Source organism: Camellia sinensis, chromosome 12, assembly GCF_055761805.1.
Source record: "Camellia sinensis isolate YWXY chromosome 12, ASM5576180v1, whole genome shotgun sequence".
In the NCBI taxonomy this organism is placed as follows: domain Eukaryota; kingdom Viridiplantae; phylum Streptophyta; class Magnoliopsida; order Ericales; family Theaceae; genus Camellia; species Camellia sinensis.
This window is the reverse complement of record NC_138972.1, coordinates 149,712,328-149,737,088: the sequence shown is the minus strand read 5'-3', so window position 1 is coordinate 149,737,088 and position 24,761 is coordinate 149,712,328. Positions and strand designations below refer to the sequence as shown.

General features: G+C 36.0%; 3 protein-coding genes across 6 annotated transcripts; 2 read left to right on the top strand and 1 right to left on the bottom strand.

Annotated features, from left to right (window-relative positions):
• The first annotated feature begins 1,651 nt into the window (after window positions 1-1,651).
• Window positions 1,652-4,822, top strand: LOC145803973 (protein CLAVATA3 INSENSITIVE RECEPTOR KINASE 5-like). The gene is made up of 7 exons (XM_082897373.1): window positions 1,652-2,052; window positions 2,108-2,193; window positions 2,310-2,473; window positions 2,788-2,861; window positions 3,014-3,152; window positions 4,094-4,249; window positions 4,775-4,822. Exons 1-7 carry the CDS (start codon window positions 1,652-1,654, stop codon window positions 4,820-4,822), a joined length of 1,068 nt encoding a protein of 355 aa, XP_082753499.1.
• Window positions 4,823-8,050: 3,228 nt separating this feature from the next.
• EMB3103 (Pentatricopeptide repeat (PPR) superfamily protein) lies at window positions 8,051-22,780 on the bottom strand. 4 transcript variants are annotated; one of them, XM_028200428.2, is made up of 11 exons: window positions 22,389-22,780; window positions 19,714-19,798; window positions 19,113-19,376; window positions 16,858-17,160; window positions 16,076-16,180; window positions 14,607-14,706; window positions 10,048-10,367; window positions 9,714-9,890; window positions 9,502-9,630; window positions 8,524-8,779; window positions 8,051-8,434 (listed from the first exon to the last, which is right to left on the bottom strand). In XM_028200428.2, exons 1-10 carry the CDS (start codon window positions 22,676-22,678, stop codon window positions 8,549-8,551), a joined length of 2,004 nt encoding a protein of 667 aa, XP_028056229.1. In that variant the 5' UTR covers window positions 22,679-22,780; the 3' UTR covers window positions 8,051-8,434; window positions 8,524-8,548. The 4 variants fall into 4 exon arrangements, with proteins under 4 accessions (XP_028056229.1, XP_028056230.1, XP_082753847.1 ...); XM_028200429.2 differs by having other exon boundaries at window positions 8,051-8,385; window positions 22,389-22,753; XM_082897721.1 differs by having other exon boundaries at window positions 19,602-19,798; window positions 22,389-22,739.
• On the top strand, window positions 11,634-12,541 carry LOC114305242 (protein TIFY 6b-like). Its single transcript, XM_082898039.1, has 3 exons — window positions 11,634-11,768; window positions 12,038-12,138; window positions 12,173-12,541. Exons 1-3 carry the CDS (start codon window positions 11,634-11,636, stop codon window positions 12,534-12,536), a joined length of 600 nt encoding a protein of 199 aa, XP_082754165.1. The 3' UTR covers window positions 12,537-12,541.
• Window positions 22,781-24,761: the final 1,981 nt, after the last annotated feature.

Here is a 24,761-nt window from a genome sequence, read left to right as displayed (position 1 = left end):
GAGTTGCTCGGCCGAGATGATTGCCTGCCATTCTGGATTCCACGGTTCAAGCGTTTAGCATGGTAGGAAGGCCTGCGGTTTGCTGGCTCGACCTATCTTGAACTCGACTTTGCCGGAATGCAACCGAACTCAGTCGTTCTGGAGCTCGGCGAGTGGAGCACTCGGGTACGCTGCGCAGTGCGGTCATGAAAGGCCGAGGTGGTTCCCCCGGTCTGCCGGGCTCTGCTAAGGATTTGTGCTGACAGATAGGAGAGCAGCACCACGTGTCAAGAGACTAATGGGAGCAAATTTGAGCACAGAAAGTATATAAGCTTGTCTGCGCCCTCCATGCTAGGGATGGAACATAATTTGATGAGATAAATCTATACACTCAAGTCTCTCCTCTCTCTCTCTCTATCTCTGGGTGTGTGCTAACTTGACCGTCGGAGGGGTTTTCCAGCCACACACCGCCAGGTAGCTCGCCGCCATTGTGTTCGCAGGTCGATCAGACGGACAAGGAGTTTGGAAGAAAGGAGTGCGGGCTCTGCGGAATATCTACTCCCCGTACAATTGGCGTCGTCTGTGGGAAGCTTGATAGACAAAACCTTGTATTCCAAGCTCATCTGATCGCCATCCATTGCGAACAACGACGAGATACCGTTGTCCGCCATCGACGGAGTTACCCCGGAGTCAGCCAGACAGAGAGACAGACTCCCCGTTATTCCATCCATGGCGGACCTGGAGACTTCCCCAGAAGGACATTCAAGAGACACGTGGGATATGCACGGAAGGAGTTTTGGTCACTCTCGGAGCCCAGACAGACATCGGCGGCGGAGAGAATCACACGCCAGACATCTAGAGCACAAGTTAAGAGACCAAGACGCCGTCATCCGAAGAATGGCGGCAGAGATGGAAGATCTTAAGCGGCATGTCAAAGGGAAGGGTGTTGCTGGAGTGGGAGACCACAGTGAGCGCACCTAACCACACCGTTCAGGCAGTTAGAGCCAGCGGCACACTTCCTCCCTTTCTATTACTAGAAGTTTCAGGGTTGGAGATTCCGACGCGCCTGCAGAGAATTCGAGCGCTCAAGACAGTACCTATCAACCCTCATGTCCGGCGACGACGTTGAGGTATTCCTACTCCGCGTGCTCTGAGGACTTACGGGCAGTGTTGAAGGAGTGGGCTCGCCGGCGAGAGACTCAGTGGGTGCCGGCGCTCCAGCGGCTATCTTACGGGGGTCATGCCAGTGAGGAGGTCATAATGCCACCAACCCGCCCAGCCGTGCCTCTCTTTCTAGACACAGATTTGGTGAGGCTGAGCGTCAACCCCTTCTCCCTTGAGATAGAAACCACTCCTCTCCCCGCGGGCTTCCACCAGCCCAAGTTTACGCTCTACGACGGAAAGACCGATCCATACATGCATGTAAGCCACTTCCGGCAGGTCAAATCAACCTTTTCTTCCCGACCTCTTCATGGACTTTTGTTGCTCCTATTATTCTAGAAATTCCTTAGCTACTTGTGTTATGGAAAATCCTACAATAAAACACTAAATCTTATGTTCGTCAATTGCCCAAATAGTCCCTCTAGTCTAACCTCAATGACATTTTTTCACTGGCAGTTACTTGAAGAAACATAAAATTTACATATATGGGCATGTAGCCTGCAATGTAGCAATGATGAAGGAGAAAGGCGTCGTGACATTAATGCCGTCAAGAACTTCTGAGTACGATCAACAATGGCCAACAGAGTGTGGAAAGGTTGATGATCATGAGGCTTTCACTGGTGCCAGTGAACGTGACATACCACTCCAAGATGAAGAACCTCTCAATGCTTTTATTGAAAAAACATGTGTACCTGCACCAACCCCTCAGAGTCCCTGTTGGTACCCGCTTTCATGGAGGACTGCTTTCCTTCGAGCTTTCACCAGTAATGAGCTTGAAGCGATCACTAATGGCTTTGCCATCGAGAACCTTGTCGAGGAAGAACCAGAGGTTGATAAACAGACTTTTGAGGGGATTTGCCAGGAAACACCGGTTCTAGTCAAGCGTTTCGCTGCAAATGATGACCAGTTCTGGTCAGTATTGCTGCACTGATGCTTCTGTGTTCTTGCTATTTGACTATCCTTGTAGTGGCACCATTGAAATGAACTTACTCTGTAAGAATTGCTTGCCTAGTAATTCAACTTTTTCTGTTCTTATTTTGTATCACTGTTCTTGTGATTGATTTCTTGTTTAGAAATTTAAATCATTTAAAATAATATCTTACACATTTTTGCCAGTATTATAATGAATTTTTTAAATTGAGGTGCACAATAAGTATGTTTTTTTGTAGGTGATGAGTTGGCTAAGAGGCTTTCGTGGAGGGTTAGGTGGTACATTGCTCTGGAAATAGGGATAGGCTTACGCTATCTTCATGAGGAGTGTGTTGATGGACCTATTGCTGACCTCTGTGTCTGTTCCCCTCATGTTGTATTTTCTCATGGTTCCTCTGTAATGGTAAGTCCACCATTCTTCTTTGGGAATGATTGCAATTAAGGCTGCATTTGAATTTTGGATTTGATGAGGAAAGAAAAAAAGAGAAATGTGGTAAATTTGTGGGTTAATTTTACTAAGACTCTCTCAACTATTAGTGAATAGCACCGAATCTATACATTTTGGCCTTTTCATTATAAAAATGTATCACTTTCACGCCCATTCTTTTTTCTTTTGACTACCTAGAATTGCTCAGAAAAGCCCTCACTGTATTGTACAACAGTTAAACCTTAAAATTAAACTAAAAGTTTTGGTCTTTTGACTGTCATGCATTCAAGCTTTCCATCTTCAACAGTACACCCAAGTGGATCAAAGATGATAATCCATGTAAAGACGATTCACCAGCTGATCAGTAAGAAATCTTCTTTTTAACTTCTTTCTTTTTTCATTTTTCTTTTTTGTTATAATATGTTGCTCAATTAACCAAAAGTTACTTCAATTGTTTCATCTTAATTGAGATGCTAACTAGAATTAATTGTATTTTGATGCATGGTTTGGTTGAAGATGCATGAATAATACTGAAGATCAAGAAAACAGGCTTTGGGGTGATGTAAATGACTATGGGATCTTCCTCATTGAGCTCATAACAGGGAAGAGTGCCCGCCTTTTTCAGAAGAAAAAGGGTCTGTCCTTAATTGATTGGGTAAGCTGTCTAGGCTCTCTCTCTCTCTCTCTCTCTCTCTCTCTATATATATATATATATATATCAATGGTGATCTCCTAGAAAGAAAGGAAATTCTTTCTTTGGATCTCTCATGTCTTCTTGTCTCAAGGTTGCTCTCTACCATATGATTAGATTAGAGAGAGACATCGTGTAGTAGCGAGGTGCTTTAGAATAAGGAGACAGAAAAAATTCCAGACAGAGAATCCAACCTCCCTCATAAGCTTCATGAATAATTACTACAAATTGAATGTTGATACTGAATTTTATACCAATCCCTGGCATTCAACAACCCCCCCACCCAACAATATCATAGAAAGTAGCCAACCAAAAGATTATAAGAAAAAAAAAGTCTTGTTAATAGATATCCTCAGAACATTTGTTATCATGCTTAAAATAGTTGTACATTCCCCCATAAAAGTGAATTATTAAATAATATATAATCATTTAATGTTTGCTAAGAAATGTTCTTAGAACACTTTATGAAGTCATTTGTAGCATTGTTTTTTTCAAAAGAATAATCTCAAAACAAGACTAACCAAGCCAAGCGATGCCACAAATTTGTGTGAATAATATGAAATTTTTTCTATACCCAATTCACTCCTCTGAGATCCTATCCAATGTGGACTAAGGTAAGCATACTTTAATCTCAAAACAAGAATGTGAACAAAAAATATAAAAACAATAACCTGATTATTAAGCTAGAACTTAAATATTGTTCCTAGTTACCAGAGTGTTTGAAATTGACTTTTTTAATAATTTTTTGATTTTTTTTAAAAACTATTTTTTATATTTTGTAATCAAAGAATCGACTTATTTAGCACATCCGAAAAGTTATAATCACATAGCATTCATTTTGAAGTTGGCATGAGTACCAAGGTTATCAAGTTTGTTTTGACATATTTGTATTTGTGGAACAACAGGCAATTCCGTATCTGGAAAATGGTTCACTCAACCAAGTGATGGATTCGAGGTTAATGGAGATGAGCAGTGACTCCGAGGTTGTCAATCACATTGCACGAGCTGCCTTGCTCTGTCTAAACAATAATGCTGGGGCTCACAAATTTTCCATAAGTGAGGTATGTTTTGACTTACTATGGTTTATTATTTGCCTAGTTTACAGGTCTATTTGGTTTTATTCAATATTATACATAAACGGGTTTTTTTTTTTTTTATGATCATATTTTCATGTCACTAAACACGAACACAGTGAAATTTACATTGGTAAACACGTGAGATTAACTATGGTTACTGAAAAATTGAACGCTGCAAAATTGGATGATAAAAATTTTAGTATTGAATTAAAATAAATTGTTTAATTTTATAATATACAATTTATTATTCATTATTTTTAATTTTTAATTTTTCTCTTCTAATTTTTATGTTGGTTTGGTTTGGGAAGGTTTGGTAATATTTATATTGTGGTGGTGGTGGTGGTATTCACTATGGTTACTAAAATTTACATTAATAAATACACAGTGGGATTCTCTTAACTTTGTGTTTTCCCTTATTGAAATCATAAGTGGTTTTAAAAACAAACCCTAGTAGTGGTATCAATTTTAAATCAATTTGGTAGTTCTAATGTGATAATAATACCATTGCAGGTTTTAGCTGTGGTTCGTGGTGATCAATTTGCAGCAACCAGCCAGTGAATCAGAAATGCTTGAGAATTCAAAAAAATTATGTATAATTGTGTACAATAATACATGGTTGTGGAACCCACTACATACACTACCCACACTCATATAAATATTGTGTAAAATTTATAATAATAATTTTTAAATTCATATTTTTAGTTTTTTTGGTCCCTATGGACCCTGTCATTTTATGTGAAAAAGTAATGTTTACAAACTTCATATATAATTACTGTTACATGAGACTTATCATTAAACTATCGCTTTAGGCCCCAATCATATATATATATATATATATATAGAAGCCGCAATTTAAAATACATGTTCTTGTATAGTTAATAGGAGTACTCCCTGTCGAACATAGGCCCTCAATAGTAAATAAGACATTCGTTGTTCCAAAAAAAAAAAAATTCCAAAAAAAAGACTCTGATTTGTCTAAAAATGCCACAATAAAATAGATGGGAAGAAAAATGATTTTTTTAAATAATAAATTTTACAATGTAAAAAATAAAAAATATTATTAAAATTAATATATAGATACAAAAAAGCACATTTGAATTTTTGAGGTGTTTAAGGGATTGTTTGGGGTGTCTTAAATAAGTGTATTTTTTGTCTTTTTGGACTAAAAGTTAAGGAAAAAAATATGGATGTTTGGGTTAATTTTTTAATTTTTTATGAAAAAATGTGTATTAAAAAATTATATAAATAAGTGTATAGGGTTGTTTGGGATGATCTAAATAAGTGTACTTTTTGTCTTTTTACGAAAAGATGTGCAGAAAAGTAGAAAGGTGATGTGATAGAAAAAAGATAAAAAAATAAAAAGATAGATTATTTTGGGTATGCCAAACTTGGCCTAAGAATGGAATAGACCGTTCGATCGGAAGCGTAAGGGGCAGAGGGGTAGGGGTAGGAGATTGATTCTCTCTTTTTCGGGCATAAATTGGACGGTGCTGTTCAGCCTATGAGGGCCCACCACGGGTCCCGTTTTGCTAATCGGAACTGTCAATGTATAGAATTCGTCGAGCACTATATGCTTATAAAAAATCACATTTATTGGATATCAATAGCTATCTGATCGTGTTAGTTTTTTTTGTCAACTGTTAACTATAACACCATCCATTTTTTATACAAAACTAATTTGATCATATAGTTACCGATTTCCGATTAACATGATTTTTTACGGGCATATAGTTCTGGACGAGTTCTACATATTGAACAATTCGGATTATCAAAACATGACCCGTGGTGGGCCCCCACGGCTCAACATTTCCGTCTAACTTAGTGATTTTATATATGTAATTTTTTTTTTCCCTCTCACGGTACGAAAGGGTCAATTCAGCCCCAAAAAATGTGTAAATTTTGTTTGATTAAAATATTATGTATATTAATTTTTTAATATTTTTAATTTGTGAATAGTGATAATTTTTTAAAACAAATTTTATAACTTTTTGACTTTTATGAAACACTCCAAACCAGGCCTAAAGGTATTGGGTCAGACCTTATTTTGGGCCATGAATAAAATTTGCTTATTGAAAGATGGGGCACATACCAGTAAATCTCACACACCAAGTTTAAAATTTACTTAATTTTCAAAATAAAACACTTATACTAATTACTTCTATATATTTTTAATTATTACCCTTTTTTTTTTATAACTTCAAAAACGTTGTTACATCTCACCACCATCGGATTTCCGTCAAACAGCCACTAAAGATTTGCCCAAATTTTCAACATTAGAAAATTCGCCAGAGTGTTCCGAACGTCACTGGAAGTCGCCAGAATGTCCAAAATGTTCGTTGAACATCAAGAATATCATCGAAGACTCACTGTAATATCTAGAATATTGCCAAAAAAAGAAAAAGAAAAAGAAAAAATAGAGAAATTATAGTGAAAAAAATATAGCAAAATGTGTTAAATATTGATAAACTAAAAAGGGGCAAAAAAAAAAAAAAAAAAACAACGGGAAAAAATATATTATTTTTCAATTTTTGTAAGATTTAAGCAAATAATCTTCAATATTGCTCAAACTGAAAAGTAAACTTTGAGCATTTATCCTTATTAATCAAACTAAAAAACATGTTATAAAATTGTAAAATTTTACAGTTCTAAAGAATGTTAGAATTTTAAAATTTTACAATTTTAAAGCATGATTAATTTAAGTACCAAAAAAACCGAAACTGTAAAATTTTATAGTTTTCACAGTCTGTAACTAAAACTTAAAAACAACTTGTTCAGAATTTAAAATTTTCTTCATTAAAATAGGAAAATATAAGTGTGTAGTAGAGAAAATGTAAAAAAAATTAAGAAATCGAATGACAAAAACAAATTTAGAGAGAATATTATACTCCAGCAACTATTTTTGGTTTAGATCTAGTTAGATCTCGTATAGATTTACTCAAATCTCATTTAGATTTGAATAGATCTACTAATCTTCTTTGTCGAAAACTTATCTCTTTCACCGTCGGTAAGGATGAAGTAAGGAGTCAATAGTCAGTGATTACCGGTAAATTCCAAACAATGATGGTCGTCAATCACCGATGACTATATATTATAAAGAGAGAAAAGAAACAAGGTATAGGCGCCGATCACCAAAAATCAAGAAGAGAAAGAGAGACAATCGAACACAAAGAAGAATGAAGAAAAAAAAATACATAATAGACTTTCAAGAATATTCAAAAAGGTATAAGACTAAATAAATTTATCCTCCAGTAATTAGGACTTCCAAGTAATTTACCCTTGAAAGGATCTCTTGCAGTGTGATTTTGTTCCATACAGAGTTTCAAAATAGAGAGAGTTTCAATAAAGGAAAACTGCCCAGTCCCCAGCCCTACCGGAAATTATGTTGAACTTAATTTGTTGGTGAAAGTAGTTTTTTTTTTTTTTTTTTTTTAAATAAATGAGTCAAAATTCACTTTACCTGTGCAACATTTCACCCTTGATATTTAAAAATAGCAAAAATAAAAAATAAAAAAAAATATCTTATGTGGTTTTGAACTAATTTAAAACCATTTTTTTGTCCAAAATTGACGGAAATCGTACCCCACAAGGGTATTTTGAGAATTGGCAATAAAAAAAAAAATTAAGTCAAATTTGGAGAAAGGAATTACGCAATACTAACACAGAAATTTAAAGTTTTCATCCTGTTTTTCCATTGTTTTTTTGATTCATAAAGCCATCAACAAGCACAGATTTATTGATAGGATTATAAAAATTAAAAAAAAAATCCAAAAAAATAGAGGCTAGGAATTTTACAATAATCAATTATACCTTCCTTGACAATAAGCTTGAAGCTTTATGACAAACCAGGTCTGCAACATTAAGGGGGTGCTTCGTAGTGTTTACAGTTTACTATTTTTAATGGGGTGCGGTGAATAAATTGATCACATTTCTACACGGCAGATGAATATCCTATCATGATTATCTGAAGGTAACATGCTACCTTTGTGTTGCACACATACCTCATGCTCGTGCTGAATAGTTGTACCTTTGTGCGAAAGGGCTCCCTGATAGCCAATGGGTCTCACAAGTAAACCCCTAAAACTCATTTCCGTTCGTGCATGTTACTGATTCATTGATGCATTCTGCAAACCGGCAATGTCATGTAGTAGTTGGCACTCTGGTTCCTGAGAACTTTTTTCAAAAAAAATTCAAAGAAGGGGTTGGACATATGCTCATTTATCTTTTCAAAGCGTAAGCCAAACAATGGGATGGGATTTTACCTGAAATGTCTCGATTCTGAGAACTTTATTTATCTTTCATTTCACTAGATCTTAATGCTTTTGATACCGTATGTTGTTTGGACAATATCTCAGCAGTGAGTTGGCGTCCAAGCAAGTCCGAGTTTTTGAGGATTAAGTTTCGTGTTGATGAATCAACCACATAGCCTTGACCCGGCATCCATTGTAGCAACTGGAGAAGCAGTTCCTTCTTTTCAGGTTGCGTGACATATCGTGATATGGCCATATGAAAGAGTCCCTGAAATGCACAGGGCCGAGTCCAAGTCCCGTAAGAATCATCGCAAATATGGGGTTCATAAATTAATAGTTAATGAAATATTTATGATTATTGGCCTGAAATAAGCCTTCTCTAGAGATTTTTTTAGATTTGGCCTAAAAAAAAGCCTCCCCTGAAATAACTCCCGCATAATATATTATGCAGGAGTTATTCTAGAAAATTATAGCTCATTAAATGCGAAAAAGTTTCTAGACAAACTTCTAAGTATGAAAAGTGGAATATGTTAAGAAGTTCGAAAGCAAAACATGTCATTCAATAGTTATTTGGAATAACTTAGAAATTATGAAATGTGGAAATTATATATAGGGTTAATTACACTGTTAACCTCCGCACTTTAACCTAAATTTCACTTTAAATCTAGTTTCAATGTGGTCCTTCAGTCCAAATTTCCATTAATTTTTCCTAAGTATACACCACCTTAGGAGACAAACAAGTGTTCTAAAATCATTAACTATAACCTCCAACTTGAACGGAAGGGGCAAACTAAAACTATTGTAGGGATCAAATTGTTCAATTTGAAACTATAAGGATCAAAGCGAAATTTAAGTCAAAGTACAAGGGTGAAAAGTATATTTAACCCTTTATAATATTTCAAGACAATTCAAGAATAATTGATAAAATGCAGGATTCATTTATGAGACCAATATGCAAATTGCTTACCGTATAGAAATCAATTACATTACCTGATTAATTTTGTAGCCAGAACTGTGGATAGCCTTTATAACATCATTTACCATGTTTATATTACCCGATTTAAGAAACGAGGTTGCAAACTTCTTCGTAGCAGGCTCGGAGATCAACTTTGCATTATCCTGTGAGATAAGAAATTTAAGAGAACATTTTATCTACAAATAAATAAATAATATTTACGATTTCATTAATCAATATAGCATACCTTGACTACTACATATGCATCTTTGAGAAGTCGCCCTTTTATAAGGATATGCAGAATCTTCTCATGAAGGGACTTGCACATTGTTCTTTTGCTATATCTCAACATATTGTATACAGAAAACGCCTCTGGATGGGCACCATTTTTACCCAGATGGAAAATTAAGGAGGAGCAAAGTTCCTGCAGGTAAAGAACAACCTCGAAAGAGCCAGTGTTACTAGGATACACTAACACCCAAACAATTTACGTTTTGTGGTACACTTTCATTCCAAAATGGTGAATTTAATGATCCAAACTGATCCCCAAACTTACCTTTAAGAGGAAAAAGAAATCATACCTCCTCTGGTTGGTGGCCTTTCTTGTGCATGTCCTCCATAGTACGATAAGCAAGCAAATATAATTTCTCCTTACAAAAATATTTTATTAGAATATTAAAGGTGTTCCAATCGGGACTGATTGCTAATTCATCCATTTTCTTCATCATTTTCATAACGCTCTCCATTTCTCCTGCTCTGCAGTAGGCGCAGAGCATTGTATTCATAATAACCAAGTCGTATTTGTTATATGTGGCTTCAAAATCACAAGCCAATTGCTTTGCCTCTTCAAATAACCCACTTCGGCAAAAGGAAGATATCATAATACTGTGGGCATATCCATCTGTACGTATACAAAAGAAATTTTAATATTTCCAGCAAAGACACCAGATTATGCACAATCCCAGGTACATATATTCAGCAAACAGTCCTAAAATATAATGAAACGGAAAATACATAGCTTTTTTATAAATTAGTCATCATATCATCTCAAGCAGGAAATCTCAATTGAAAAAAAAAAGGGGAAAAAAAAGATGTGTATATAGTTGTCAATTACTTAAGCTGACAGTGAAGAAAAAACATTCAATGTTAAAAGGGCATTTCTGAGTGACCTTTCCCTGAGATCCATGAACAACAATTATGCACACGTGATAATTACTCCCCCAAAAACGAGGATAGAAAGAGAGGAATAGAAAGGAAGAAATATAAATGGGAAAAAAGAAAGAGATTACAAAACTGCTGCGACATAAAACCAGAGGATTACAAGGCAAAGTATTTGAGTCAATTGAAACAACATTCTAAAAAGTCGAATACATTTGTTATCCATTAAAAGGAAAGCCTTTCAAACCAAGGGAAAAAAGCAACATCTAGGCTCATCATGGATCATACATGGTAGGACACACAGATTGATGTTTAAGAGGGTCTTGCAATGTTAAAATTTATCACCTACTTCACCCACTTAAACCTACTCCACTAAACCTAACCCACTACACCACTACCACCTCACCTACTCCACTAAACCTAACCCACTGCACCACTACCACCTCCACTTCACCTACTTCTTACCTACTACACACTCACCCTCTTCTATATATAGGAATCATGAATCATTGTAATTAGAACAACAAATATATATCAATCAATAATACAATTCTCTATTTCTCTTTATACATTAAATTTCTTCATGGTATCAGAGCCATAAGATTTAGGACCGTATTTTGTTTTCTCACCGGCGGGCAGCCGGCCGGCAACCTTGCCTTCGCTGCCCGCTGGAATTTTGTACACATACCTTCACTTTCCTGCATCTTCCAACTTTCTTACAACTGTTGTCCCATAGATGGGCTTCATATCTACCAGTCCATCTATGCCTTGTGACACCTCTATCCTGTGAAGTCCTCTGTCCAAATGTATCAATGGACTTCCTATGGCCAACCTGCTTCTGATCAAGCTTCTCAGCCCTCTTTTCTTCCCCTCCTTGAATGGTGTTTGGTACACCTCATGGCCTCTAAATGCATAGTAATCTGAGTATTGCTGGGCTTGAATCTGCTGTTGTTGACTATTGTTGGTCTCATGATCTGGGTTGTGGTGGTAGTACATGCTCTCTTCTTACATGAGAAGGTGCGTCACTGTCGGAATACGGGCTGCCGCCTCTGGCCCCTTAAGCTTCCGCTGCTTCCGCCCTACTCTTGCTGGCGGCGCCGCACCTGCGCTGAAGGTTGCCCAATTTAGGCGGAAAGTTTGCTCGGTATTTGGCATTGTAGTACCATTGAAGCTCTGCAGAACTTTCTCAGCTGCTGCGTGAGAAAGGAACTCAACAAACCCAACTCTAAATCCAAGTCAAAGCACTCAAATTCTGCAGATCAAAAACAGAGTAGCAGCTCTCTGCTACTGCAACCACCAAACCCTAAAGCCAAATTCTCCCCCACAAACCGTTTTGGCAGACTAGTAGCTAGAAAGAGAAAGTAGAGAGAGAAAATGCAAAACTCTCATCTGCGAGAATGCTTCTAACTGCAGCAAAAAGGAGAGAGAGATTTCTTGGGTTTGAATTCTAAGGATTCTGTAGTTGTTGTGAAGGAAGAGGCTGTTGAAGGATGTAAAGACTCAGCATTTTCAAAGGGCTCCTCCTCAATTGACTCAGCATTTTCAAAGGGCTCCTCCTCAATTGACCATCTTCTATGCGGGAACAGTGAACGTGTATAATGATATCTCTCCTGAGAAGGCTCAGGCTATTATGTTCTTGGCTGGAAATGGGGCTTCTAACAAGGCACAACCAAGAGCTCAGGTGCAGGTCCCTACCTCCAAGCAGACTGGGGGAGATGGTGTTCTTGGCAATCAACCCACTAATAATACTCCACCTAACTCTGGCCTTTCCAGCCCTATCTCTGTTTCTTCACATCCAGTTGGTCACTCTGGTAATGGGCTTACTGCCAATGGTGAAATGATGGCAGCCAAACCAAATGGGGTTTCAACCACTCCGCTTAGCAAAATTGTCCCCTCTCTCTCCTCCGTTTGATTTCAAAATCCATTATTTTTATTTATTTTTTCCAAACCACTTTCCTTATTTCCCCATCTTTCATTTTGATTTCAAATATATTTTTATTTCTTTCTTTATTTTTTTCTTTCACATTATTTTTAATCTTTTTCCAATTCCATTCATACCTTATAGCTTTGCACACCAAACCATATTTTATTCATCTCAGGGATCAACCCCGATCACAATTTTACACCAAAAAAAAAAAAAAAAAAAAAAAAAAAAAAACAACAACAACAACAACAACAAACCACCACACAACACCAAAAGCTTTGTTTTCTTTTCTGCAGCCGGCCACCAACCGACCTCACTTCTTCGCCTATTCCGCCGGTCTTTTCTTCTTGCCTCCGTCCTGGGCGGCCCTTGACGGTGTTGCCTCCGTGTTTCCCACTCCACTGGGCACGATCACTCCACCCTGCTCCTCCACTACAGCATATGGCGGACCTCCAAATCGGAACATAACGGTGGCCTTCCGCTTCAGCTCCTTATTTTCCGCCTTTAGCACACTTATCTCTGCTCGCGCATCCTTATACATGCATTGGAGCAGAGCCAGTTGGGCGTTTAACTGCTGCACCTCATTTGTCCTACTCTGCAGCCGGTGCGACAAGTTTGTGACCGCAGTCATGGTTTCCACACATGACTTCAATGTATACTGATTCGCCTCAATATCTGATTGCGCTGCCATTCTTTGCTCCACAGACCGCATAGGAAAGGTCAACGGAGCAAACTCAGGGGCGTTTGGTTGAGGTTCAAGGGCAACCGCACCGGTTATCTCTCTTGTGGACTCGTTGAGGTCGGGAAAGAGAGTAAGCAGACCACGGGAAGAAGAGGCCATGTTCTGGGTAGCTGGACGGGAAGAAGAGGCCATGTTATGGGTTGCTGAGTGTTTCAGCGAAACAGCGCTTTCCGACTGGTACTTTCAGAGAAGGGTTGGATCCAGAGTGTAACAGTTGGTTACAGAGTTTCTCTCTCAGAAAACACAGAGTATTTCAGAATGCAAATGTTCGGCGGTTTCAGACTGGTTTGCACAGCCTCCGCCTCACCCTTGGTTTAAATAGCCAGGGCCGATCCGCGCATCGCGCGCCACTTGCCGACAGACGACAAAACGGGCGCGCAAGCCAAGGTAGTCACGTGCCTCGCCGCGTCTCCGGCTCACCTTTTGATGGCTCGACGCTTTCTGTCGGGCACGCCTTTTGATGAAGTGGGCGCGCCTTTTGAGGGCGCGACTTTTGAGGGTTCGATATATATATCTACATGTATATCTTTTGGGCAGCCTATATACACACTCATACAGTGTCTTCTACATCGGTCCGACATGACCCCATAAACTGTCTTCTACATGGGTCCGACAAGACTCTATAAACTGTCCCGACATTGATTCCGGTTAGCTCCTTTATGGGTCCGACAAGACTCTGTAAACTGTCCCGACATTGATTCCGGTTAGTTTCTACAAGGGTCCAGCAAGACTCCGTAAACTGTCACAACAACTGTCACAACATTGTCTGCTACAACGGTCCGACATGACCCCATAAACTGTCTTCTACAGCGGTCTGACACCGCCATCCAGTGTCCTCTACACCATTATGACACCACCATACAGTGTCCTCTACAACGTTATGACACCACCATCCAGTGTCTTCACCAATGGTCTGACACGACCATAGAGTGTCACCTATCCTCTTTTATTTTTATGTATTTTCTTGTTTTGTTACTCTCTCCAAACTCAAGTTGGCTAGTTCCTATCCCCCTTGAGTTTGCGGGGGGCTGTTAAAATTTATCACCTACTTCACCCACTTAAACCTACTCCACTAAACCTAACCCACTACACCACTACCACCTCACCTACTCCACTAAACCTAACCCACTACACCACTACCACCTCCACTTCACCTACTTCTTACCTACTACACACTCACCCTCTTCTATATATAGGAATCATGAATCATTGTAATTAGAACAACAAATATATATCAATCAATAATACAATTCTCTATTTCTCTTTATACATTAAATTTCTTCATGCAAAAATCTCACTCTTATCAGAAAACATACCAGATTTCACATTTTTTTTCATCATTTCCTCGAAAACTGATTTTGCTTCATGTATCTGTCCAACCTTTGCAAGGCCATCCATCAATAAACAGTATGGCATCTGCAAATTATCTACATCTGATGAGCTACAGAAGTAAAGCTGGACCTTATAGAACAATTTAGAACAAACAATTGAAAAAATTGTTGCTGATCAACCATGCCTAAACCTATGTCAGCATGAAAGAACACATAAAACTAAAACAATTTTGACTGGCATCAATCATGAAAGGAACCAACAAGTAATCTACATTGTGAAATTATTATTATTAGGACCAATACTTGACTTCTACTTCAACATTCTATAAACATTTCGCAAATTTAATTCAGAAATCATGTCACATTGATGCTTTTCAAATCCCTTAAAATCAGTTTGTCGTTGATGCTTTTCATATGCTTAATTCCCGAACAGTTCTTAGTGGAGAAGCCAAAGGTATCACATACCAGATTCCAACAACAAATCTAAGCCTCATATCGTGTAGAACAAATAATTGTCCTGTTCCCCAATCAGAAAAACAAAGGTTGCGTTTGGTAGAGTTTTAAAATTATGGTTTGATAATAGAGTTGTATTTTGAGTTTGTGAGTTTTGAAATTATGATTTGAAAAGAGAAAATTTGTTTGATTATAAGTTTTGAAAAGATTTTTTAATTGAGTTTTGAATTTTTGATGCGACATATGAATTGAGAAAATTTGTTTGGTTATGAGTTTTGAAAAGAGTTTTCAAAACTTAATTCAAAAAGTCATAACTCATAACCAAACGCACAACTCAAAACTCTATTGCAAATTCTATTCAAAACTCATAACCAAACTCTTTTTAACATTCAATTCAAAAAAATAAGTTGTCATTTTGGTGTAAAAAAAAAAATTCTATATATAAAAAATATCAAAAAACAAATATATTTATTTATTTCCAAATAACAGGTGGCGATTGGCAAAAAAAAAAATTACACTGTTCCGGTCAACCGGCCGGACGTCCGGGAGGATGACCGGATAGACACAAAATTCAAAAATTCCCCTACTTTTCAGAATGGAGAAGACGAAAGAGAGAGATATGCCAAACGTGAAAGAGAAATATGTTTTGAAATGTGTGGTGGAATCACATTTTCTAAACTCTATCCAAACGGAGGGTGCAAATGGAGGGGTGGAATTATGATTTGAGAGTTTCACTAAACACAGCCAAAGATTCCATAAAAAACCCAAATACACTGAACTTCACTGTCATATCTTGTCAATCATTATAAGATGGGATGTGATGAACCTCAGAAAAAATTGTGGAATTAATATGACAGCAGTCTATGTAAATTCCCACAATCTTATTGAATAATATTTTTATGGTTCAAATCCTTGGTTTGTTATGAAGCCTTCTAAGAATTTTCCTGGCATGGTTGAAACAGATTTTGAATGTAATGTTCCAGACAAGGAATCAGGCACACCTCATCTTCAGCATAACCCAAAGCTTCCAATTCAGTTAACAATTCTCTTGATTTTTTGAACAAACCTCCTCTGACATACACCTTTAACAATGTTGTCAACATAACCTGCAGAAATAACATAGTGGGGGATATATTGTAAGTGAAAGCTTGACAGCTAAAGAGAGCAATATACCAAATAGTAAGATAAAAGTTCAAAAGGGACAAAGACTGAGAAAAGAGAGAGTGCAAGCAGCAGCAGCAAATAAAAACCAAGCAATCCTGGATTTTGTATACTTTTTCTTTTTTTCTTTTTGTGGGTGGTATGGGGGAGAGAAAGAAAAAAGTTAAGAAAGTCTTATTCCAATGTGATTATACTTATTTTTTTGTAATTCTATCTATAAATGTAAAAACATATTCCAATGGGAAGATGTGCTGCTCCTACGTAAGCAAGTGTCTCAGTAAGTGTCATGAGTTCAATTTTAAATCATGAGCACATTATATGTGTTGGACACAAGATTCAAATCCAACATGGTCATGTCTCCATTTTAAAAATATCTCTGCTTTTTAGAAAAATGTCTGTTAATAATTGCTCCCAATCGGAATTCGCCAATTTACCCTGGTTTTTCTAGTTTCTTTTTCTTTTAAATTGCTTAGTATTTCCCAAAACAGGCCCATGTGCAGCTGATAGCATACTAATGTCATGATCAACACCTACACTTAAACCACAAGCATACAAGAAACTAAAGTGAATACACAATGTTCGAACACATAACCCTACAATGCAAGATAACATGAAAACAAACCTTATTCGGTACTAACCCCGCGGATTTCATATCTTGAACCAACATGTCAGCCTTCTTATAATTTCCGTCAACTGAGTAAGCATTGAGCAATGAACTGTAATGGTAAATATTAGGAGAATAACCTTCATCCTTCATCTGGTTAAAGAAATTCTCAGCTTCTTCACATTGACTATTGGAAGCACAAACAGCTATAAGTGTCCCATAGATTACGCTGTCCATGTGCAGTCTATTAGACTTCAGCTCCTGAAGCAACTCTATCACCTTGGAGTAGCCATTTTTTACTTTGGTGCAGCCTGCAAGCAGCTAAAGGACAACTGAAGACAATATTGATGAAAGTTTACTAATTTTACAATTGCTTTTCTTTTCTTTTTGTTTCTTTAACAGCAACAAAACAATTTTATTGGGGAAAAAAAAAAGTAAAAACAGTTGGACAAGAAGTCCTCATACAAAGTGAAGAAATCACATCTAGAATCCGAAAAAATGACAACTAAAACATAAAACAATCCCACCACTAATAGTGGCAAACAACAGCCCAATCCCTAGATATCAGAAAAAGGGGAATGTCCTTAAAGGAGGAGACACACAAGCCCAGACTAATGCGAAATGCCTCATCCTATCCCACAAAACTTCCTCCTCAGATTCCTCCAAAAAAGCAATTTTGCAATTGCATTTTTAACAGCTTTTTTTTTAGATTTTTCATCTTTAGTGAACTTTTTTTTTTCCCCAAAAAGTTTTACACTTCTAGGTTTTACTAGACTAGGTAGACCTAAAAAGTAAAATAAAAAAATTTTAAATTTTTTTGAAAAAAGTCCACTCAAGACAACAACAACAACAAAACAAAACAAAAAAAAGGCTAAAACAATTGACTTCTCACTTTTAGGTTCTACTACACTAGATGGACGCTATGAAGCACCGACACATCCCTAGGGCCTGCGTACGAGTGTCGGACACGGACACACGTCGGACACGCGGTGCACACGTGTCCGACACTCTCTCTAACGTGTCCTCTTTTTTTTTTTGAATTTTTGCAGTCAGAGACGCCATGGACACGCTGTGACACTTTCCAGACACGCCTGAGGTGGATCGAAGCCCTAACTAAAAGAGAGAAACAGATCGAGGGAGAAGAGGAGACAGAGAAAGAGATCAAGGGAGGAGAGAAGACAAAGATTGAGGGAGGAGATGAGAGGAGATAGACAGAGACAGAGAAAGAGATAGAGGGAGGAGAAGAGAGGAGTCTAACCTGTTCAGATCATGAAGAAGCTGAGGTATTTGTCTGCTCTCTTCGTCTTCGCCTCGTCCTCTCCATCTTCTGTCTCCATCTTCTCCTCCTCCCTCTTCTTCGACTTCACCTACTCTCTCTCTCTCTCATTTCACTGCTCCCTTTTGCTGATTCACTTTCCTCTCTTTTTTTATTTCACCCGTTTCTCTCTCTCTCTCCCCTCTTTTATTTCCTTCACTCTTTTTTTTTTCTTTTTTCTTTTTTCTTTTTTTTATCCTTATTTTTGTTAAACTTAAAATTCATAAAATAAATTATTTTTATTTAAAAACACTCATTTTTTATTAATTTTTTTTTTAAAATATGTTTATTAATTTTATTATTATTGTAATTGTATAAAAATTAATATATATATTTTTTATTTTAGACATATAATAAATAAATAAAATTATATATATTAAACATGTCCCCAACGTGTCGTGTCCCTGATTTTTTTAAAATTTGCGTATCCCCGTGTCCGTGTCCCGTGTCCGTGCTTCATAGGATGGATGTAAAAAGATAAAAATAAATAAATAATTGAAAAAAGCTCACTCAAGGCTTTTTTTAATAATAATAAAAAAAATTCTTTTTAAATACTTCTAGACTAAACAGACTTGAAAAGTTAAAAAAATGTAAAATAAAATTGACACAAATATTAAAAAAATCACTAAAGGCAAAAAAATAAATGGATAAAAATATGGCTTTTGTTGGCTGTTCCCAAACAGACCACAAAATAATGTGCTTGTTCCATTTTGTTTCCAATAATATTTGTAATGAACTTAATTTTCTTTTTGAACATTTAAATGAGCATATATTCTTTTTCTTTTCTTTTCTTTTCTTTTTTTTTTTTTTTTTTTTTTTTGATAAATAAAAAATGAGCATATTCTTGTTTCATCATTTAGCTAAGTTTGGCTGCAACTCAATTTTACATTACCGAATGACAACTATTAAGTGCAACTGTGCAAGGGAAATAAACAATATTATGATCAAAGAGACATACTGTAGTGTATGTAACAACATCTGGTCTGAGACCATCTTGCTTCATCTGATGAAACAATCTGATGCTGCTCTCAAATTTGCCATTCCGAATCAGGCAGCTAAGAACAGAATTACAGACGGAGACATTATTCCTTGTTGGCTCATCTTCTATGTTATTGTATATTTGTAGCACCTTTACAGGATTAAGGCCCTTCCCCATGAACTTTATATAACTGCTATAAGACGAACTGCTGATCTTCCCATTTTTTCTCATCCAATCAAAGAGCTGCAATAATACCAAGATAAAGTACCTTAGTGATGAATTTATCGTCACTAAAAATAGGAACGGGAGTTTCACAAATGAGTAGGTCCAAAAGGATGGGGAAAGGAAAGGAAATCATAAAGCTTTGGTTTGGTTTGGTTACATACAAAAGAAACAAATGCAAAGTCACTGAGACCCAAAAAAGGAAATATATATATATATCTACATTGTTTTAATTTGAATGTATACCCAGCTCAGCAAATAAAACAGAGAGGTCAAAACAGTCGTAGTATTTTGATTAGATAATCAAAGAAATGTAAGTAGTGGCACAGGGAAAAGAGATGTCTTCAACTTGCAGAACCTGAGAAAGCTCCTTCCATCTATTTAGCTTCCCAAACTGGCGCAAAATGATATTCAAGTCCTGCACCCTCAACATCCCGCCTGACCTATAAACAGCAAATACCATCACCTGTTTTGAGAAAATTTCAAAAAGTACTACTTCTATATGGAACCAAAAAAAAATCCTTTCTTTCCAGATATAGCAGTAGAAGACAGTTCAGAACTGGAGAAATCAAGTAAAAACAAGACCCCTTCATCTATATTCTGAAACAGAATTTCTATTTGTGGCAAGAGGCTGAAACAAAGATATGTTTGCTTCAATAGACAATGAATTAAAAAAATAAAAATTATCTATGCTCTTGCATAAGGCATATATTTGTCATGATCATAAAATGGATGTGCTACATGATTGAGCATATCATGGTGAAAGCGCAAACCAAAATGTTTATTCAAAATGCAGTACTAATATGTGGAATTACCTATGCTCGTGCATAAGGCAAGTATTTATCATGACCATACAATGGATGTGCAACATGATTGAGCATTTCATGATGTCATTGAAAGTGCAAACCACCATGTTTATTCAAAACATAATTCGTTGTATGTGTGCATAAGGGAAAGAAAGGCATCCAATTCATTTATTGGAATTGCATAATGTGATGGGAAACTTTATTGATCGTGCTCCTCCCAAAATGCTCAAACTGAGAGCTCTCTCTAACATATTTGAGGATCTATGTTTCCGTTGTTGTACCAAACACAATGAAGACTGAATAATTGGATAAATTATTTTTGGGATGCTTTGGTATTGGTTATTCATTTTGTCATTGCCATTTCCTTATTCTAGACATGAAGTGTACTGAATTATAGCATGAAATTGAAATAAAATAAGAAATGTTGGTGCACGGTTTGTTTGAATTTACATCTAATTTGATGGTAGTTCCAACTAAAGCATGTCAAGAATGTAAGAATGTCAAGAAGACGAAAGTCTTAGTGAATTGACTAAGAAAGCTATACAAGCTATGTACACACAAACATATATATAAAGAAAGATTATAAAAATTATAAAAACTTGATATCATATATCTTCCATTAAAGATGAAAGAAGCTGATGCGTAAGAAGAAAAAGTTGAGTACACCAAACACAACTAAACTCAACTCACTTCAAAAACCTTTTACATTTACTTCAGGATGGTTACGAGGATAGTTAATATTTTAACTCTATCTAGAATGCAGTTCAAAACCATAGGCCCTAATGTTCCTCGCCAGTGTCCTTGCTGTCTTTATCATACATCAACTTGAACCAAAATCCCTGCTTATCCTCAATTGTAGTTATGCTTATATGCCTTCACTTCTTAATCTACCTTTTTCTATCTTGTCACTCACCTATCCCAACAAATCAACATCTTCTTAACTACACTTAGGCCTCGTTTGGCAAGTGTTTGTTTTAGCCTAAAAGTCAAAAAGTTATTAAAAAAACTAAAAAGCCACCAACTTATACCAAAAAGTCAAAGATTCTCTTTTCTCTCTACTTTTTGCACATCTTTTCGTAAAAAACTAAAAAGTCATCTAAAAAATACTAATTTTTTTTACTTCATATTTTAGCCAAAAAGCCAAAAAATTACTAAAATAGCCTATTCCCAAAGGAGGCCTTAGTATATTATACGTGTCAATATGTATATATAGAAAACTCTTCAGGCAACAAAAGATATTCTTTCTTAATTCATGACATTTTGTACCGAAGAGCAAGGACAGCATTGTAGCTGTCATCTATAATTTTCAGTTTAACTCAACACGAATTTTTTTTATCACAAAATGCCCAGCAGTACTTCTCCACTTCATCCATGATGTCCTAATATATGTGCCCAGCCCTTCAATATTCTCCCCCCATGGTTAATTCAAGACAAAGAAACCAACCACTGCTGAGTACCTAATCTTCATCATGCTTTAACCCCTCTCTCATTTGAACACATAGTTTTAAGAAAGTTACATCACATACATTGAATTTCAGTTTTAATAATCTTAAAAGATTTTGACTCTTATATGTCCACCCTTTTTCTAGAATACATTAGAAAAACAACCAGAAGGCATGTTAAAACCAAAGATATGTGAAATCACCTCTGCTTGTTACCTACCAAACAACAAATCCCCACCCATCTTTCGGTGTGCGAGAAGGAAGAAGAGACAACTTCACGTATGAAAAATGTACAACCTCCATCACAAGTTCAAACACATAACTTCAAACCGAGGTCAGATTTCACTTAAAATTAAGTACCATTTAGCAAATTTAACAAACCGCTTCAAAAAATGCAAGAAGGCTACAAATTCAAGTATCAAACACATAGCTATGCAATTTACATTCAAATAAAAAAACGATTTGCTTCTACTAATTAGGAAACCCAGTTGAGATTGAAGCTTAAAATTCATGGTCAAGTAAGTAATCCCCTCAAAACCGTCTTCACTACAAATTAAGTAACGAAGGGTACAAATTCAAATATCAAACACACAAAACCCAAAATTAAAATTCAAAGCAAAAGTCGATTTTTTTCAACAAACTAAGAAACCCAGTTGAGATTTCAGCTTAAAATCCACGACCCACCAACACATCCCCTCAAACCCGTACACAAAAAAACAATTTCACATATCAAACACAAGAAAGACAACACACATATACGCATATAAAATAAATAAATAAATAACCTGGCAAGAGCAGAGTCCAAATCGGACGATTGTTGAATATCGAGAATGGCAGATTGTCTTGCGGTGTGTGAAATTGAAAGAGGGTTTTGGGTAGTATGGGAAGCATTGTTGGGTCTAGTAATAGTAGAAGAAATAGTGGAAGAGGTTGATGATGGAGAGTTGAGGTTGTTGGGTCTGGAAGTGGGAAGCAATGGTGAAGAGGGAGAGAAAGAAGAGGTTGGAATGGGTGGTGAGGATTGGGTGAGGAAAATGGGATGAAATCGACTCGCAAACACTGATGACAACTCCATATCTCTTCCTTCTTCTTCTCCTTGGTTTTCGCTCTGCGAATCGAAATAATGGTTTTTTCCCAAAGAAGAAGGGGGTGGGGGCGTGTGTCGGGTCGGGTTGGATAAGATATTACGGAGGTGTTTTGCAACGGTTTTTTTTGGAGATTTTTTTTGGTTAAAATTTAAAAAAAAAAAAAAGTGTCACGTTAAATTTATAATTATTTTATTTTTATTTTTATAAATATCATATTTAACTATATAAAAATTTAATTATCTTTTTAAATACAAAATATTTAACTATATAAAAATTTAATTATCTTTTTAAATACAAAATATTTAATCTATTAAAATAACTAAAAATTAAAATAACATAGTAAAATAGTAATTTTCCAAACCCAAACTATGTGTCATTTAAAGTTGGGCCCCGGCCTGATACATTGCTTAATCCAGTCTTTACAAGTTTGGCCCTAAAAAAAATAACGGTAGTGCTATGTAGCTCGAAACCCGTGGCTCGAAATCCGGCTCTTTTTTTTTTTTTTTTCTTTTTTCCGTCTCTTTGTTGCAGAACGAAGAAGGAGATGAAGAAGGAGGGAGAAGAAGAGAAGGAGAAGAAGGGAGAAAAGAAGGGAGGAGGAGGAGGGGAGGGGACCATAAAAATCTGCTGGAGGAGGAGGTAGGGCGAGGCGGTGGCGGAGCTTCCACGTGCGACGATCGGCGAGGAGCAAAGGTGCTGCGACAACGGCGGCGACGGTCTGAAGCTGCGACGATCGGCGGCGAGACGACAGCGGTGGTGTTGCGCGACGATCTCCTCCCTCCGTTCTTCCTCTCCCTCCTTTCCCTTCTCTTTCTCCTCTCCCTCTTTCGAGCCAATTCGAGCCTCCCCTGTCGAGCTACGGCTCATTTCCGAAAAAATAATGTTTGGTTTTAATTTTCAAGATTTACTTTTTAAAAAATTAAAATTTTTTGTTTGAGAAATGGTAAGAACTCTAAATATGTTATCAATATTTTTATTAGATATTTCATATAGATGTGCAATTCACAACACTCATGTGAGACATTTGATAAAAATTTTAGTAAAACATTTGGTTCCTTAGCATTATTCTTTTTGTTTTTCGTATTTTTTTAATTTTTACTAAATTTTTTTAATATTTTCAATAATTTTTAAAATATTTAAATACACCTTACATAAATATATTTAAAAAGTATAATATTTGTGAAAATTCTTTAAAAAATTCACTAATTATCAAATATATAAACAAATACAAAAATTTAGTACATTTTTATATTTCTGTGTATTTATCGATTTTTTAAACTATTTTTTACTAGTCTTTTACTTTTTAAATATAGGTGCATCCAAAAAATAAAAACAAATACTAAAAATTTTAAAAATACTCCCTAAAAATAAAAAAATTTGAAAAAAAAAAACTCAATTTTCAGAAAATTGAATAATTTTTTTATATATTTTAATTTTTTGCCTTTCTAAATATGAAACTTGAAATTTTACACAATTAGAATTTATGTATTATTCAGCCACACTAAAAGTATGTAACGTATGAAAACAAATTTATTTTGTATCTTGTGTTAATGTAATTCGAGTTTTGGGTTTGATTATGAATCCTCTACAAATATGATATAATTTTAAATTTTGTGAGTCAGTTTATTCTAAAATAATGTTTCTTCATGGATGTGAGATTCGCCTAAGCATAGGGAAATAGGACTTCTGCTAGTGTGAAAGTCTTGTTTCACATTGAGTACCAAATAGAATCATATTCTAATTTTTAATTGCACCAAAATATTCGAATAAAAGATAAATTTTCTTTACGTCTCTCTATTTCTCTTATTTAAGTACCTTATCATCAAGGCTTGATACATATTCATTTAAGTAAAGCATATTTAGATTATAAATTTAAGTAGAGATTTGAATAAATAAAAAAATAAATAAAATGTGAAAGAAATACATTTTTTTAATTTTAAAATTTTATCTAAATTCATAATTCAAATATAAGTATCATCTCATCCTAGGAAGTAGGATATTCCCCAAGGATCACAAACCATATGCATAATTGGCATAGTTGCTTTCTCACATCAATTTGACATTTGGTTC

Bases quoted from the DNA above. Each gene is read 5' to 3' on its own strand.
- EMB3103 (XM_028200428.2), bottom strand. From the start codon at position 22,678: ATGGAGTTGTCATCAGTGTTTGCGAGTCGATTTCATCCCATTTTCCTC. The intron at 16,181-16,857 runs GTTTGTTTTCAT...TTATTTCTGCAG, and splicing joins CGGGGTTAGTACCGAATAAG to GTTATGTTGACAACATTGTT. The intron at 9,631-9,713 runs GTATGCTATATT...CTTATCTCACAG, and splicing joins ATGCATATGTAGTAGTCAAG to GATAATGCAAAGTTGATCTC.
- LOC114305242 (XM_082898039.1), top strand. From the start codon at position 11,634: ATGAGAAGGTGCGTCACTGTCGGAATACGGGCTGCCGCCTCTGGCCCC. The intron at 11,769-12,037 runs GTATTTGGCATT...TTCTAACTGCAG, and splicing joins TTAGGCGGAAAGTTTGCTCG to CAAAAAGGAGAGAGAGATTT. The intron at 12,139-12,172 runs GGGCTCCTCCTC...GCATTTTCAAAG, and splicing joins AAAGACTCAGCATTTTCAAA to GGCTCCTCCTCAATTGACCA.
- LOC145803973 (XM_082897373.1), top strand. From the start codon at position 1,652: ATGATGAAGGAGAAAGGCGTCGTGACATTAATGCCGTCAAGAACTTCT. The intron at 2,053-2,107 runs GTCAGTATTGCT...CTATCCTTGTAG, and splicing joins GCAAATGATGACCAGTTCTG to TGGCACCATTGAAATGAACT. The intron at 2,474-2,787 runs GTAAGTCCACCA...CATGCATTCAAG, and splicing joins CTCATGGTTCCTCTGTAATG to CTTTCCATCTTCAACAGTAC.